Source organism: Nicotiana tabacum, chromosome 11 (genome assembly GCF_000715075.1).
Source record: "Nicotiana tabacum cultivar K326 chromosome 11, ASM71507v2, whole genome shotgun sequence".
NCBI classification, from domain to species: Eukaryota; Viridiplantae; Streptophyta; class Magnoliopsida; order Solanales; family Solanaceae; genus Nicotiana; species Nicotiana tabacum.
Window position 1 is genome coordinate 36,849,131 of NC_134090.1, and position 16,519 is coordinate 36,865,649.

The following is a 16,519-nucleotide window of genomic DNA, read 5'->3' on the forward strand; positions in this document are numbered from 1 at the left end:
CATAGACGATTTGAGAATACTACATACAAAGTTTAAAAGAAAGTAGATACACTGTTTCTAAACTAAACAAATGAAACAGGAGTAAAGGGATAGAGGGAGACGCCAGGGCTTGCGGACGCCTGCATGACTACCTTGGATCTCCGCGTGGACTGAAGGCAACCACCCAATCTACGGTCCAAAAGTTACTGCTCCGGGATCTGCACACAGTGTAGAGTGTAGTATCAGCATAACTGACCCAATGAGCTGGTAAGTGCCTAGCCTAACCTCGGTGAAGTAGTGACGACGCTAGGACCAGACTACCAAATAAACTTGTGCAATTTAACTATATATAGAGAAAAAGAAGAACAATAATATACAGTCAAGTATGGGAGGGGAAACATGCTGTGGGGGAACTATCAATTTAGAACAGAAAGACAACAGGTAGTTGAAAGAAACAACATATCTCAGATATCAACAGAGAATCAGAAATCAATAAGTGCACGACATCACCCTTCGTGCTTTTACTCTCGTCCTCACCAAAACAATCAAGTAATGAAAATGTGTATGGCATCACCTTTCGAACTTTTACTCTCGTCCTCACCATATAATCAATATAATCGGCACGGAATGGTACATCGTACAGCACGACATCACCCTTCGTGCTTTACACTCTTTCCTCACAAATCATACACGGCATCACCCTTCGTGCTTTAACACTCTTCCTCACCCAAACAAAAATCACAAACAATATGGCAAGGGAATAGATGAAACTACAATAAGAATCCCGACAAGGGAATAATAGTTCAACAATCAAGTCCTGGTAAGGGAACAACATCAAAAGCAACAATATCCCGGCAAGGGAGTTAATATAATGATTCTCTTCTCTTTTTCACTTTTACTTCATAACTCACTTCACAACTTTGAGCCAATGCTCTAAAAGGTTTCAATTTCCACTTATAGTTTCACATTTCATTGTACAACTCGAGCCAACGCTCCTCAATGTTCAAATGTCACAATTACTTCCACAAACTTTGCCCAACAATAGAAATCATCATCAAAGTATGAATATTACAACGAAGCCATATTAATCACAATATAAGACTCACGAGCATGCTTGAAACCAACGTATAGATACTCGTCACCATGCCTATACATGGTACTCGACAAATACCACATAGCAAATAGGACTCGACTCTTAATCCCTCAAGTTAGGATTAGACCAAACATACCTAGATGCCACGAACACAATTCAAGTCCCTACTACCGCTTTACCTCTTGATTCCACCACCAACTCGCTTGTATCTAGCCACAAGTTACTTAATTACATCAATAAACGCTAAATGAATCAATTCTAATGCATGAAAATAAATTTTTCTAAAGTTTTACCCAAAAAGTCAAAAATTACCCCTGGGCCCACATGGTCAAAACCCGAGGTTCGAACCACAACCTGATTACCCATTCCCCCATGAACTCAAATATATAATTTGTTTTGAAATTGGACCTCAAATTGAGGTCTAAGTCCCCAATTTTTTAAAAACCTAGGTTCTACCCAAAACACCCAATTTTCCCCATGAAAATCATTGATTTTGAGCTGAAATCATGTGAAAAAATGTTAATGATTGAAGGAAACGAGTTACAATTAACTTACAATCGATTTGGAAGAAGAGTTGTCTTTGAAAAATCGCCCAAGAGTGTTTTGGTTTTGAAAGAGTGTGAAAAATGAAAGATTTTCGGCTAAGTTATAAAATTGCAGGTTGCAGATGTCGCAATTGCAACCAGGGGTTCGCAAACTTATGCTAAGTTGGGAATTGCGAACGACTTCTTGCATTTGCGAGTTGGGAATTGCAAAAAATGCGTCGCATTTGCGACGACTGGCTAAAGGGGAGGCATCACATTTGCAATCAATCCCTCGCATTTGCGAGGCTAGCTGGCCCTGGGCCATTGTTCGCATTTGCAAACTCACATTTGCGAGCCAGGCTTCGCAAATGCAAAGCCTGCAGTCCTGCAATGCAACAACTGAAGTCTACACTTTTCCAAGTCCAAAAATCCACACCGTGGCCTATCCAAAACTCACCCGAGCCCTCGGGGCTCCAAAACAAACATGCACACCAACCTAAAAACATCATACAGACTTGTTCGCGCATTCAAATTACTAAAATAACATCAACAAAATCAAAATCATGAATTTTTTTAAGAACTTCAAAATTTCCAATTTTCTCAAAAATGATCCGATTCACGTTATTTCAAGTCCGTTTCTTACCAAAATTCACAAACTTATCTTAAATCACATATAAGACCTGTACTGGGCGCCGAAACCAAAATACGGGCCCGATACCATCAAACTTTAAACACATTTCATTTCCAAAACTCATAAATAATTCCAGAAAATAATTTTCTTTAAAAAATTATTTCTCGGGCTTAGGACCTCGGAATTCGATTCCGGGCATACGCCCAAGTCCCATATTTTCTTACAGACCCTCCGGGACCGTCAAATCACTGGTCCGGGTCTATTTACCCAAAATATTGATCGAAGTCAACTTAAACTCATTTTAAAGGCAAAATTCATTATTTTTTTAGATTTTCACAAAATGGATTTCCGGCTACGCACCCAGACTGTGCACGCAAATCAAGATGATGTCAAAAGAGGTTTTTAAGGCCTCTGAATGCAAAATTTACTTTTAAAATAAGTGATGACCTTTTGGGTAATCACATCCGTTTACCCGTAAAATGGTACAGTTAAATTTGTATCGTGGTTTATAGCCAAGTGAACTGATTTGATCCCGAGATGATAAAGAAATAAGATTAACAATGAAATATAATAATCGAAATTGAAGAAGGTGTCAAGCCTGACTCCGAGCGCATGTCTCCGAGAACAAAAATGAAAGCAATGTTAAAGAAAAAATAAAGTTGTTTAATTGAGAGCAAAAGTAATATAGTGTATGTTTGCTAAGAATTTCATGTGTCACAACAGCTACTGAGCCTACTATTTATAGCTATGCCTAGAGAAAAATGATCCTAGGATGAAGGCCCCACTTAAACGAAAATAAAGGGGTCATTGATGAATATGTAACGACAGACCATGAATTCAAATATTTCCTGCAACGGTCGCTCATTTAGTATGAGAGAATATTCCCTCATTGAATGCTATCTGATGGCAAATACTCGATTTGTTCCTATTGACTATACTTCCTTCGGGACTTACCCGAAATCAATCGCAGTTGCCGTATCCGGTACTAGTTGTTACTTGATTTGTCTTTTGCCTGTCCTCAATTCCACATGTCATGCTACCATTCAATCATTTATGAACCAATTTTACCCCTACAGATAGTCTCCCTAATTTTTGATGACATATCTTTGTGTTACCGGGAAGTTGGTTAAGATCCCTTTCTTGGCGGGAAAGTTCCTAAACAGTCTCTGACGCTTGAAAAGACACACGTCTTCTCGCATTTAATACCCCGAACACATGTTGTCCCATGATTCGACGAATATTTTTATTGGTTTTCGAGGTAGTCATGACCATGATTTTTGCCGTCTATAACTTCACTTCTACTTAATATTTTACATCTTTATTTCCAAAATCTTCGTAACTCTTTCTTCTTCTCTACATTCACTCTTTGTCTGCTTAGAGAATCTTCATCTTCTCCAACTCTCTTAGAAAAAAATTCCACTGCCTCTTTCCTACCATGGCTTCTTCTATTGCATTATTCAGAAACTCTGGCCTTCTCTCCAGTGGAGGCCCAATGAAAAATAAGGATGCTGATGTCGATTGTGAACCTCCCACTGTAAAAACCATCATACCCAAATACCTCAATACTTCTAACGACTTCCAAGAGAAGGCCCCTTCCGCGTCTTCACGGACTTGGATTGTTAGTAGGTATCCCTCATTCGTTCGCCCTTTTAGTAACCCTGCTGTGAAGGAGGATTGCGACTGCCCTAACCTTGACATCCTCGCTCCGAATATGATAGTGCGGGTTACCTTCACTAAGAAGGATTTTATGTATGTCTATACATATCCTTTTACCTCGGATTCATTCTCCCTGGGGCCAAATGAAAGGCCCGACCCCGTAATTTTGGAGTTTTGCCACTAGTACTGGGTCTGCTTAGCATAATTAGGCCCATCTATATGGAGAACAGTGACTCGCCTTCACCAACTATGCACTGAGACTGGGGAAACCCTAACCCTTACACATATGGTGAATCTCTACTCCCCCAAAATTTTCTGTGAGGGAGTAATAAACATCAACAAATGTGGTCATCACGCTCTTCTTACCAACTTGGATGATGACAATGATTGCAGGTGGATGAAGCGATTTGTCATCATCGCTACCAGGGACATCATCCCGAGCCACATCTCCATCTTTTCCTAAATTGTGGAATCGCTTTCGTAAGTTTATGATTATTCATTTCTTTCCTTCGTGAAAAGATTATTTTCCGTTGATGATGACTCTTTGTTTTTTTTGTTCTAGCTGCCCAACGGGAACCACCACCGTTTAAGGTCTGGACCAGTGGGTTCAGAAAATTCTGAAAATTAGAACTCCAGAATCCTGCTGGTGAAAGAAAATAGCCATCAAATATGGGTGGAAGGTTAAGAATCATGGTAAACTAATTCCTTTTTCCTTTTATCTTTGCACGAACATAGGTAACTTTATAAAAAAAGTTGCTAGCTTCATTTTTTGCTTGATTCAGGACTTTCGCAGGGCTCTGTCACTATCCCCGAGGTCGACATTTTAACTGACCCCGGGAGGTCAGGAGGGTGCTACAAAGTGCTCTCGTTCGAAGCAGTACCCACTGATCTACTTCCGATGAAGGTGCTTCCTCTCGAAGTCCCCAGCCAGAGAACAAGCAACCAAAAGGCGACACTCTTCCTCGGCTGGGGTTTAAAATAAGAAAATAAAGAAAACAACAACCAAGCAATCCATAATGGTTGTTGTCGAGGACGAGAAAGCCAGTGATGAAGTGGCTCCCCTACAAAGGAGAAAAATATCTTCATCAGCTCAACCGGATACTCAGCCGGGAGAGCTTCAAAACCCGACCGTAGAAGAGATCCAAGCACTTTGGGGCGAGATGGATCTGGTAAATAATGCTAATTCTTGCTTTCCAGCCCCCATTGCTGTCTCCGATCCTAGGAGTTCGAACCCTTGGCCTCTTCTGCCTTCGACCATTGAGCAAACAACAATCAGCATTGCCCCTGCCACAACTGCTTCTCATCCTTCCACACCAACAACTTCGTATCCCTCAACACCAGTTGCACCTTCACCACCAGCACCAACTGTATCTCCTCCACTGGTAACAGATGTTCGAGAAAGGGATTCTTTTCCTCCTCGTCTCCCGACCATAGGAGTTTGGGGCACAATTATTCACCTCCTTCCCTAGATCCTCGAGGGAGGAGAAATACTACTTTTTCGGTTTTGAAGGAGTGCAATCTGTTGTCCAAGCCGATGGAGTTTGCGAACTATCTAAAGCCGCTGGCTTCGGGAAAAGATTGGAAGAAAATGCGCTCCTTTTTGGGAGAGTTCTTGTTAAACAATGCCCTGCACAACACGACAGCGGTACCATACTTGTTTCCTTACAACCTATTTTCCATTTATCTGCTGCAACTAATTCCTCGGGTACTGGTTCTGAGTATTCAGGGACCGAAGGGTAGGTTTAAGAAGAAGAAGACAAAGGCCAAAAATTGGCAGCGGACCCGCCCTCCTCCACGGGGGGAAACGCAGATGCCTCTTTCCCTTCGGGCTCCGGCGGTAATGATACATAATTTCTTTTCCCCCTTTTTTGTACTATGTAATTATGCCAAACTTTTCATCGGTTTGGCACTTCGATAAATAAAGAGTTTTTTTTTGCTTAAGTATTGTGCAAAATAGATTTCTTTCGTGTTGAATTTGGTTAAAGCTTCAGGCATGTTTTCACTCGATAGCTTTTGATTCCGGGTATAAACTCTTTCAGAACCAACCCTTTACAATGAGGTTTCATAAGAGAGGGCCCTCTTATGTTTATGGTTCTCTTGAAGAGGACGTCCCACGTTCATTCCAACACAAACATTTGAAGTTTTTGTTAACTTTCTAATGATAGAATCAACTCATCATTTGGGCAAGAAACAAGATAAAAATAAAATGACTTTATTTTATTCCTTCTATCTTTAAAAGTACATAATCATCCATTTGCTAAAGTAAAAAATAACTACCAATACACGTGGCTAACCTGTATAACTCATTTCTACGGGGCTGGTCATGTAGTCCTCGGTCCTGATGAGATATTATTGTTCCCGGTTCTAGCAGTCCTCGATTTCTGTGGAATTCTTGCTGCCGTATCTCATACTATTCCCCTAGTGTTCGAATGCGAAGTATGCAAATTAGAATAGTAGAAGTCTTGCTTCATTAGCGGAAACAAATTGTGAATGATTAAATAGTCTTTGTTCGATGGCAAGATTTGATTTCTAACAACGATTTACCATCGATCCAAAGATTAGTTAACCATCCCCATAGTGGTTTATCATTAATGTGAAGATTTCAATACTTTGTCATTTAAAGGTTTTATTCTTGCTAATGACGCTCCTTTCGTAGTATGATTTTCGTTGCTGCCTCGTTAAAAACCTTATCAGAAAATTCGATTGGGACAAAAACTGGTCGAAAGGAAAAATAGTGCACCACATACTTTCAGTACTGGTAGCATCCATTAGTAATAATACCTTTTAAGGTGAGTCACATTCCAATGGCGGGGCAATTTGACTCCATCTTGATTTTCCAACTCGTACGACCCTTTACTGATGATAGCTAAAACCTGGTAAGGACCTTTCCATGTTGGACCGAGAGCTTTCCAGCGTTGACTTCCCGAGTGCTCTAAGTCACTTTTCTTAAAACCAAATCACCTACTTTGAAGTAGCGCATATTGGCCCTCCAATTATAGTATCTTTCCATCCTTTGTTTTTGAGACACCATTCTCATGTACGCCAAGTCCCTGTGTTCATCGAGTAAATCCAACTTCACCAGTAATGCCTTATCTTTTGCTTCTTCGTTTCCTCGGGAAAACCATAAAGTTGGCTCCCCCACTTTTATCGGTATCAGAGCTTTTGTGCCATATACGAGTGAGAAAGGTGTTTCTCCCGTGCTCAATTTCGCAGTCGTCTGGTATGCCCATAGCACACATGGTAACTCTTCGGGCCATTTGCATTTGTTAGCTTCTAACTTCTTTTTAAGGTTTTGGATAGTCACCTTATTGGTTGATTCCGCCTGTCCGTTAGCACTTGGATGGTACAATGAGGATTTAATCCTCTTGATTTTCAAACCTTCCAAAAATTTTGTGACTTTTGAGCCTATGAACTGTGGTCTGTTGTCGCAGACAATCTCTTTCGGTATTTCGAATTGGCAGATTATGTGGTCCCATATGAATTCAACCACTTCGCGCTCACCGATTTTTTGGTAAGGACCTGCTTCAACCCATTTGGTGAAGTCGTCAGTTAAAACTATAGGAAATGTTACCTTTCTGGGTCCGAGTGGTAGAGGACCGACCATTTCCCATTTCATGAATGGCCATGGGGAAAACACTGAATGCAAGAGTTCTGCTGGTTGGTGTATCGATTGTGCGTGGAGTTGACATTTTTCGCACTTCTGAATGAATGCCTTTGCGTCCTGCTCCATTCAGGACCAATAGTAACCTTCCCTAACCAGCTTTATAACCAACAAATCTGCATCAGAATGGTTCCCACAAATTCGTGGACTTCCCTCATCACATGGTCTGCCTCCGAGGCTCCCAAACATTGGGCAAACAGATCTTGGTATGATCTTCTACATAATTGCCCATCCACGAGGCAGTAACGAGCCACTTTGGTGCGTAGTGTCCGCGACGCCTTCAGGTCTTCGGGTAATTTGCCATGCCAAAGATATTCTGCGAACTCATTCCTCATGTCCCAGACTTGGTTTGTTGAATTGACTTCACAACAACCATTCACATCCAATATCAAATGTAGGAGTTGAACGAAAATACGAGAGTCAGATCCTTTCATCTCCGCAGATGACCCCAAATTAGCTAATGCATCTTCCTACATATTCTCTTCTCTTGGAATGTGCATGATCGACTGCGTTCTTTTATTTTTCAAAAACCCCGTACACTTGGTTTACTACCAGCTGGGAATCATATTTGATCTCGATAACCTCAAAGCCAAGTCCCCAAGCCAGTTCAAATCCTACAACCAAAGCCTCATGCTCGACTTCGTTGTTAGTTAATGGAACAATCTTAATGGCCTACCTCAGGGTTTCTCCCGGGTGTATGACTAGAACCACACCGAGACCGGACCCTTTTACATTGGAAGCTCCATCCGTAAACAAGGTCCAAACTCCCGATGTCATTTTCGACACCAACACTGCTTCCTTAGTAGCCAAGGGCATTAATCCAGGATTGAGATCAGCCATAAAGTCGGCCACAACTTGTGACTTGATCTCAGTTTTGGGCTTGTACTCGATGTCGAACTCACTAATTTCAACTGCCTATTTAGAAAAATGGCTCGACAATTTAGGCTTGTGAAGAACATTCCTTAAGAGAAAGGTTGTCACAACGGCTATCGGGTGGCGTTGAAAATAAGGCCTAAGCTTTCGAGAGGCGACTACGAGAGCTAAAGCCAACATTTTGAGATGCGGATAGCGAGTCTTCGCTCCCGATAATATTTTACTAATATAATAGACAGGAAATTGCGTGCCTTCTTCCTCTCGAACTAAAATGGCACTTACCACTACTTTTGAGACCACTAGATATATAAGCAACTACTCGTTTTCCCCTAGTTTTGACAATAACAGAGGGAATGATAGGTACCTTTTTAGGTCTTTCAATGCGTGTTGGCATTCGGGGGTCCATTTGAAGCCGTACTTCTTTTTGAGAAGTGAGAAGAAGTGATGGCATTTGTTTGAGGATCTTGTGATGAACCTGCTTAAGGTCGCCAACCTGCCGGTTAGCCTTTGCACCTTCTTCACGCTTGTTAGCTGGTCTGGGATATCTTTGATAGCTTTCATTTTATTGAGGTTTACCTCAATCCCTCTTTGCAAGACCAGGAACCCTAAGAACTTACAGGAGCTTACTCTATATGCACATGTTTTCGGGTTGAGTTTCATGTTATGTTTCCTTAGGATAACGAAAGTCTCTTGGAGGTGTTTCAGATGATCTCCTACATTCAAAGACTTGACTAACATGCCATCAATGTATACCTCCATCATCTTGCATATTTTATTTTCCAACATTTTGTTAACGAGCCTCTAGTAAATGGCTTCAGCGTTCTTAAGCTCAAATGGTATCACATTATTACAATATGTGCCAAAGTTCATTATGAAAGAAGTTTTTTCCTGATCCTCCGGGTTCATCTTGATTTGGTTATAACCGGAGTAAGCATTGAGGAAACTTATTAACTCTTGCCCGGCCGTAGCATCAATCATTTGATCAATGTTTGGCAGTGGGAACGAGTCTTTAGGGCATGCTTTATTTAAATCCTTATAATCTACAAACATTCTAAACATGTTAGTTTTCTTTGGAACTACAACTACATTGGCTAAACATTTTGGATATTTTACCTCCCTATGGAATCGATATTAAGCAATCCGGTTACCTCTTCTTTAACAAACTTGTTTCTGACCTCGACAATCAGACGCTTCTTCTGCCTTACCGATGGGTAGTTTGGGTCCAGGCTTAGCTTGTATACATCTACTTTTAATGGGATACATGTCATATCCGAGTGCGACCATGCAAATCAATCTGCATTAGCTTTAAGAAAATTTATAGGTCCTAACTTGAGCTCGGGATTGAGTCGTGTTCACAAGTGAAACTTCCTCTCCAAGAACTCTTTGATTAAATCCACTTGCTCGAGTTCTTTTGCGGTTGACTTGGTCACACTCCTCGCCTTTATCATCTTCGTTCGGCAAGGGAGAAGGTATCAGTTCCTATAATTGCTATTTATTAGACTCCTTCCCCTTGCTGGAAATTGTCAATGCATTCATCTCCCTTGTTGTTGGTTGATCTCCTCTTATCTTCTTGATTCCTTCTGGGATTGGAAATTTCAATAGTTGATGATATGTTGAGGTCACAACCTTCATTTTGTGTATCCACAACCTTTCAAGGATTACGTTGTAGCCAATGTCGCCGTCTACCACTTCGAATAAGGTGGAATTAGTTACCCCTTTGGCGTTTGTGGGTAGCAGGATTTCTCCTCGGGTTGTCACACTTGTCAAGTTGAACCCAGCTAAGAGTTTTGTCATCGGGATGATGCTTCCGGTCAGCTTTGCTTGCTCCAGCACCCTCCATTGGATGATGTTGATTGAGCTTCCTGGGTTAAATAAAACACGCTTGTTGAAATCTAAAACATTAAGAAAAATTATCAGAGCGTCATTACGTGGAAGAAGAAGTCTGTCAATTTATTCCTCCGTGAAGGTGATATCATCTCCTGTGAATTCCAGGAGCCTCTTGTTGTGATTCACTGATATCTTTGTTTTATTGGCTGCTGAGAAGGTTACAACATTAATTTCATTCCCTCTGAAAATCATGTTGATAGTCAAACGAGGGGAGTCTTTGGTGCCTTCGAAGGCTCTACAAACTCCTGGCTTCGACCATATTTGTTATTGGCTCGATCGCTTAAGAATTCCCTAAGATGGCCATTTTTCAACAATGTCGCCACCTCTTCACGTAGATGCCGACAATCCCTAGTTCTATGGCCATGAGACCCATGATATTCACACCACAAGTTGGATCTCTCTGGCTGGGATTAGATCTGATTGGTTTTGGGAATCATGCTTCTTTGATATTCCGCATCACTGATACCAGCTCCACTAAGCTGATGTTGAACTTGTAATCCGATAACTTGGGATATGTGGAGTCCTAGGCCCCCGACACCTCTTTTTCTTGTAATGACCTGCTTTTTCGGCCATGGTCAGCTCTTTTATCGAGAACGAACCTATTCGAGGACTGAAGCCCTTTGCTGCTATGACCCTCAGCCCTTTCATATGGTAGGAAAGGCCTTTTGAAGACCGTCTATCTGCATCAAAGTCGCTTTTAAACTTGTCATGGTTTCTGTCTCGATCTTGTCCCTTGGTTGGTGTCGGGAACCCAAGATGGTCGTCTTCTATTTTTATTTTTGACTCGTAACGGTTATAGACATCCGCCCATGTGGTTGCTTGGAATTCGAGCAGGTTTTCCTTCAACTTTTGAGAGGCGTCGGTGCTCCATGAATTTCGGCCTTTTAGTATTGGTGGAGTGCTCGGAATCTTATCCATCCAAGCATGGAACTCTTGATCCATGCATTCGTTCATCTCCCTCATAAACTTCATAAGCTCAGTTTTGAAGGGATCATTCCCATTATTATTTCCTTATCCGCTACTGTCCCTCCGGCTTCGTCGAAACCATTCTCGCTTCTTGGGGTGTTGTTGTCAACTCTCTGAGTCGTTTGATTTGCAGGAATGCTGGGAGGAACCAGGCCTCTTTCGCTTGCATTATTAGAAGCACATGACATTGCTTGTTTTAAATCCATCATTACCCGATCCTGCCATGAGATGTGGCTCATGATGGCTTTCTGCTGCTCTCTTAAAATTTTCATTGTTTCCATGCCATGTTCCTCCTCCACGTCATCGGGAGTTGGCCCCCGCACATACCGGGGGTACTGCCCTTCACGAACTAAGGTTGCTTTGTCCCCTTTGTTATGGGTGTCGCTAATTGAGTATTCGTGCTGAGGCAAATCTTTGCGTCCCTCAACATTGTGCATGATGTTGACATCATTAGCTGCCATTTTTAATTTTCTTCTAAGGAAAAAATAACACGTTAGTAACAAACGTAAGCAATTACGCAACTGTTCCCCACAGTAGGCGCCAAACTGTTTACCCATAAAAAGTACAGTTGAATTTGTATCGTGGTTTATAGACAAGCGAACTGATTTAATCCCGAGATGATAAAGAAATAAGATTAGCAATGAAATTTAATAATTGAAATTGAAGAAGATGTCAAGCCTGGCTCCGAGCGCAATGTCTTTGAAGACAAAAAAATAAAAGCAATGTTAAAGAACAAATAACGTCATTTAATTGAGAGCAAAAATAAAACACAGCGTATGTTTGCCAAGAATTCCGTGTGTCACAACGGCTGCTGAGTCTTCTATTTATAGCTACGCCTAGGGAAACAAGATCCTATGATCAAACCCCCACCTAAATGATAATAAAGGGGTCATTGATGAATATGTAACGGCAGGCCATGAATGCAAATATTTCCTGCAAAGGTCGCTCATTTAATATGAGAGTATATTCCATCATTGAATACTATCTGATGACAAATACTCGATCTATTCCTGTTGACTATGCTTCCTTCGGGACTTACCCGACGTCAATCGCAGTTGCCATATCCGATACTGATTATTACTTGATTTGCCTTTTGCCCATCCTCGATTACACGTGTCACGCTACCATTCGACCATTTGTTATGAACCAATTTTATCCCATACAATAGCGTAGCAAGAAATTCTTTCAAGGGCATTCAAACTGAAACAAGTCAATAAATTTTTTTACCGATGAATGATATATCAAAATTTAAATTAAATTACGCAACATTTAACTAAATAATAAAAATACTTGTAATACCAATAATTTTATAAATTAAATTTGACATAAAAAATCAACAATAGAAATTTTACTATCAAAGTAAGAATAAAACCAAAGGAAAGAGAAAGTCGAGAGGGTTGCAGACTGCACAAAGCTTTTGTTGAAGAAATTTTTGTAGAGCTTAACTTTTAAATTTAATTTATTTAAGAAATAACTTTTAGTTAAAATTTACTTTTAAGATTAGTTATTTATTTTTACATAAATTTTATGTTTTAAGAATTATTTTATTAAAAAAAATTTTAAATTGAAAAAGGATCAAATAAACCACACACGGTGGTCTCTGTTTAGTTTTGGCAAACAAAATTTTCCACATTTTCCAGCCATAACAACATATATATATATATATATATATATATATATATATATATATATATATATATATGTATATATATATATATATATATATATATGTATGTATGTATGTATATATGTATTTGACTTATATATACAATATAATTTTTTGGCAAATGATATTTATTTGACCACGCTATACATAATGTGGTGATGCTACTGGTTATGTATTGGATTCATCTGAATTCAGTTTAAATTTAAATTTTGTATATAAAAAAATTACTAAAAATACAATAAACAGTAGATATGAACTCTAATTCTAATAATATATTTAACAGCATATAAGTTTAAAATTCGAAGCAGCTTTTGACCACAAACACAGTTCATAAGATTAATAGCATAGATATATATAATTGATAGGACATATAGATGTACATTAAAATCCAGAGCTACTTAATCACGGACTCGTAGAAGCACACGTGGAGGCATAATCGATCATACCCTAAATTTGTATCCACACATTATTTGGTAAAAGAGAAAGTGCCAGTCTGGTGATGCCTATTCAAGAAATCCCATGATTGTCCCCACATTCTGAGCCAAGTGGTACAAAAAATCATGGGACACTAAATAAAATGGGATAAAAATTATTAGGTCTCGAGTTTAATTTTCAGTGAAGGCAAAAACGTTAGATAATTCTTTCCATCAGTCTCAGTCTTAGTAGATATAATTAGTCGATACTTGAATTAGTGAGAAATAACAAATATTTTATAAAATTATTTGTCGAGACGTACACAAGTTAATCTTGAATATAACGATTATCAACAAAAAAAAACACGGGACACTATCCTTTCCACGTCATAGAATGGAATCATCAACTTGCAAAGCTGAAAAAAATCGTTACTATATCAACTCCGTTATGTTAAATTCTCAATATCTCATTGGACTTACAATTAATAAGAATACAGAATCTTTATGAAGAGACAAAAGGCTTTGCTTATTCCACGTAACACTGTGTGCATTAGTATCCACAGCATTTAAGTTGTTTGCAAAAGAAATATGAGGTACATATTCTACCACAATTCCTTTTTGTCTCCTCCACTTGTAATACTACTAAACCATATACTATTCTCTTCTCTCTACACCAGTAACCAAATCTAACTCCAATTTCCTTGATTCTTTACACCATACTACTCAAAAATCCATCTAGTACTATATAGTATATTTTCTTGCTTAATTTCCTAAAATGTCTTGCACCAACTCTTCTCTTTGCTACTATACAACTACTATTTAAAAAGTTAACCATCACTTTGACATGAATGGGAAATGACAGATATCTCATCAAGACAAGAAGCAATAGTAGAAATACAAGTAGCAGAAGGAGAAGAGAAATTAGGATCAGAATTAGTAGTAGTAGTAGAAGAAGAAGAAGAAGAAGAAGAAGAAGAAGAAGAAGAAGAAGAAGAAGAAGAAGAAGAAGAAGAAGAAGCAAGATGTGAATGGGATTTTCATCTTTCTACTTTCATTTCTAATTCTTGCAATAATAGCCTTAATGGATCTGCTTGTGACACACTTGGTGTTTTAGAATTTGACGCTTCTGGTAATTTCTTAGCTTCTGGTGGAATAGCTAGGAAAATTAGAATTTACAACGTAAATTCTTTGTTACAAGAAGAGAGAGAAGGTGGAGGGCTTGTTTCTTTGGATCATGGCAATGCATGTAACTTTTACATGTGTACTCCAGCAAAGCTCAGTAGTCTAAAGTGGAAACCCGGATGGGGGAGTCGGGTTATAGGGTCGGGTGATTATGATGGAGTTGTTCTGGAATATGACTTAGAGAAGAAAATGCCCGTTTTCGAACGAGATGAGCATGGTGGTAGACGGATTTGGAGCATTGACTATTCCCATTCGGATCCGGTTTTGGGTGCATCCGGGTCGGACGACGGAACCATGCAAATGTGGGACCCCCGTTGCGGGGACGACGGGAAGTACTTGGCTAAGGTACAACCTAGCAAGCAATGTAATCCAGTATGTTGCGTCGAATTCAATCCGTTTAAAGGTCCAATCGTGGCCGTTGGATGCGCTGACCGGAGGGTCTACGCGTACGATGTGAGGAGAATGACGGACCCACTTTTCGTCCTCGACGGACATCAAAAGGCGGTTACTTACATTCGGTTTCTTGATGAACATACCATTGTGTCTTCAAGTGTAGACGGATGTTTAAAAATGTGGGATGCGGAGAATCAACATGTTATTCGTACCTATAAGGGCCACGATAATAGTAGGAGGTTCGTCGGGTTATCGGTGTGGAGACCCGGTGGATTAATTTGTTGTGGCTCGGAAAGTAACCAAGTCTATGTGTATGACAAGAGATGGGGTGAGCCAATATGGGTCTACGGGCGCGAACCCATGGGTGTAACGGGGTACAACCCTGGGTTCATTAGTAGCGTATGCTGGCAGCAAAAGGAAGAAAATCGATGCACACTCGTGGCCGGGGACTCAGATGGAGTTTTGCGAGTTTTTAGTGGTAAAAGAAGATGTCTGGCAGAATTATAATTGATTGAGGCTAAATCATTTACCAGAGAGAAGGTTTTGCCATAAGCATATGACAAAATGTGTACTATTATTTTTCATGCGAAGTCATCGAAACAATGGCCAACCCAAAAAGGTAACCCTTATTTTTTTTTTTTTTTTTTTTTTTTTGCACTTCTTCTCTTTCGTTTACAGGAATTAGAGGAATTGTTGGTCGTTTACATTGTCTGAAATAGGTAGAGGATTTTATAGAGAAATCTAAAGAAAAAGGGAAAGAATTTCAATGCCATTTTATTCCTTGTTCTCTCTTCAAGGTGACTGTAATAAAAGCGAATATTACTGACAGAAATTTTTATATGTATGCTTTTGCTGAATATCAGCAATGCTGAAAGTTATAACGAATATATTCTCTTATTTTTCATTAACGCAACGTGAATGTTTTGTTTGGAGAACGTACAGGCACGTAAATTAAAGACCTTAGTCTGTGTGCTATTAATTAATTAAGTTACTCCAAGATTTGTTTGATAAGAATTTTATGCGTTTCATTCCTCCATTCATCCAGTTCATGTTGGTGCAAAATGCTTAAATAATTTATAGATCAACTCGTACTTGGAAGAGTAAATTTTGTCATATGTATTTGGGACAATGAAGGGCTTTGTTTACTAAGAGAACATTTCAGAGACACGATTTGTTACTTTCATTTGATGTCTATGGGGAATTTCTCTTAGAGAAAAAGGGAAATTGGCTCATGATCTAATAATCGTACTCTAATTATTCATGTTGATCCACTTGATTATTAGATGAATATATGAAAGAAGTAATCATATCTAGTTTATGACGTCCTACAATTAAGAAAGAACTTAATTAGATTTTAGGTTTGTTTGCCTTGCTCAAATGAATCTTCCGTACCGGGAAATTTCGATGCTTTTGAAACAAAAGCTTGAAACGAAAATATACAAATCTTCGTGAATTGTGCAGCTGTAACATGTCCCTTTCTTCTTTTTTTCGAACTGTAAAATGTTCTTGAAAAGAAACAAACATTAAGAGAGAAGATGGAATTTGCAAAAGAAAAATGAAGATTTGAGTCAGCTGGGAAAACAGCTGGGAAAACA

The 16,519-nt window shown here is 39.4% G+C and overlaps 1 protein-coding gene across 1 annotated transcript; it reads left to right on the forward strand.

Moving 5' to 3' along the window:
- Positions 1-13,851: 13,851 nt before the first annotated feature.
- On the forward strand, positions 13,852-15,809 carry LOC107831140 (WD repeat-containing protein RUP2). The gene has a single exon (XM_016658869.2). The coding sequence runs from the start codon at positions 14,205-14,207 to the stop codon at positions 15,429-15,431; it is 1,227 nt and encodes a 408-aa protein (XP_016514355.1). The 5' UTR covers positions 13,852-14,204; the 3' UTR covers positions 15,432-15,809.
- Positions 15,810-16,519: the final 710 nt, after the last annotated feature.

Excerpts from the sequence above, each read along its gene's own strand:
- LOC107831140 (XM_016658869.2), top strand. The coding sequence starts at position 14,205 with ATGACAGATATCTCATCAAGACAAGAAGCAATAGTAGAAATACAAGTA.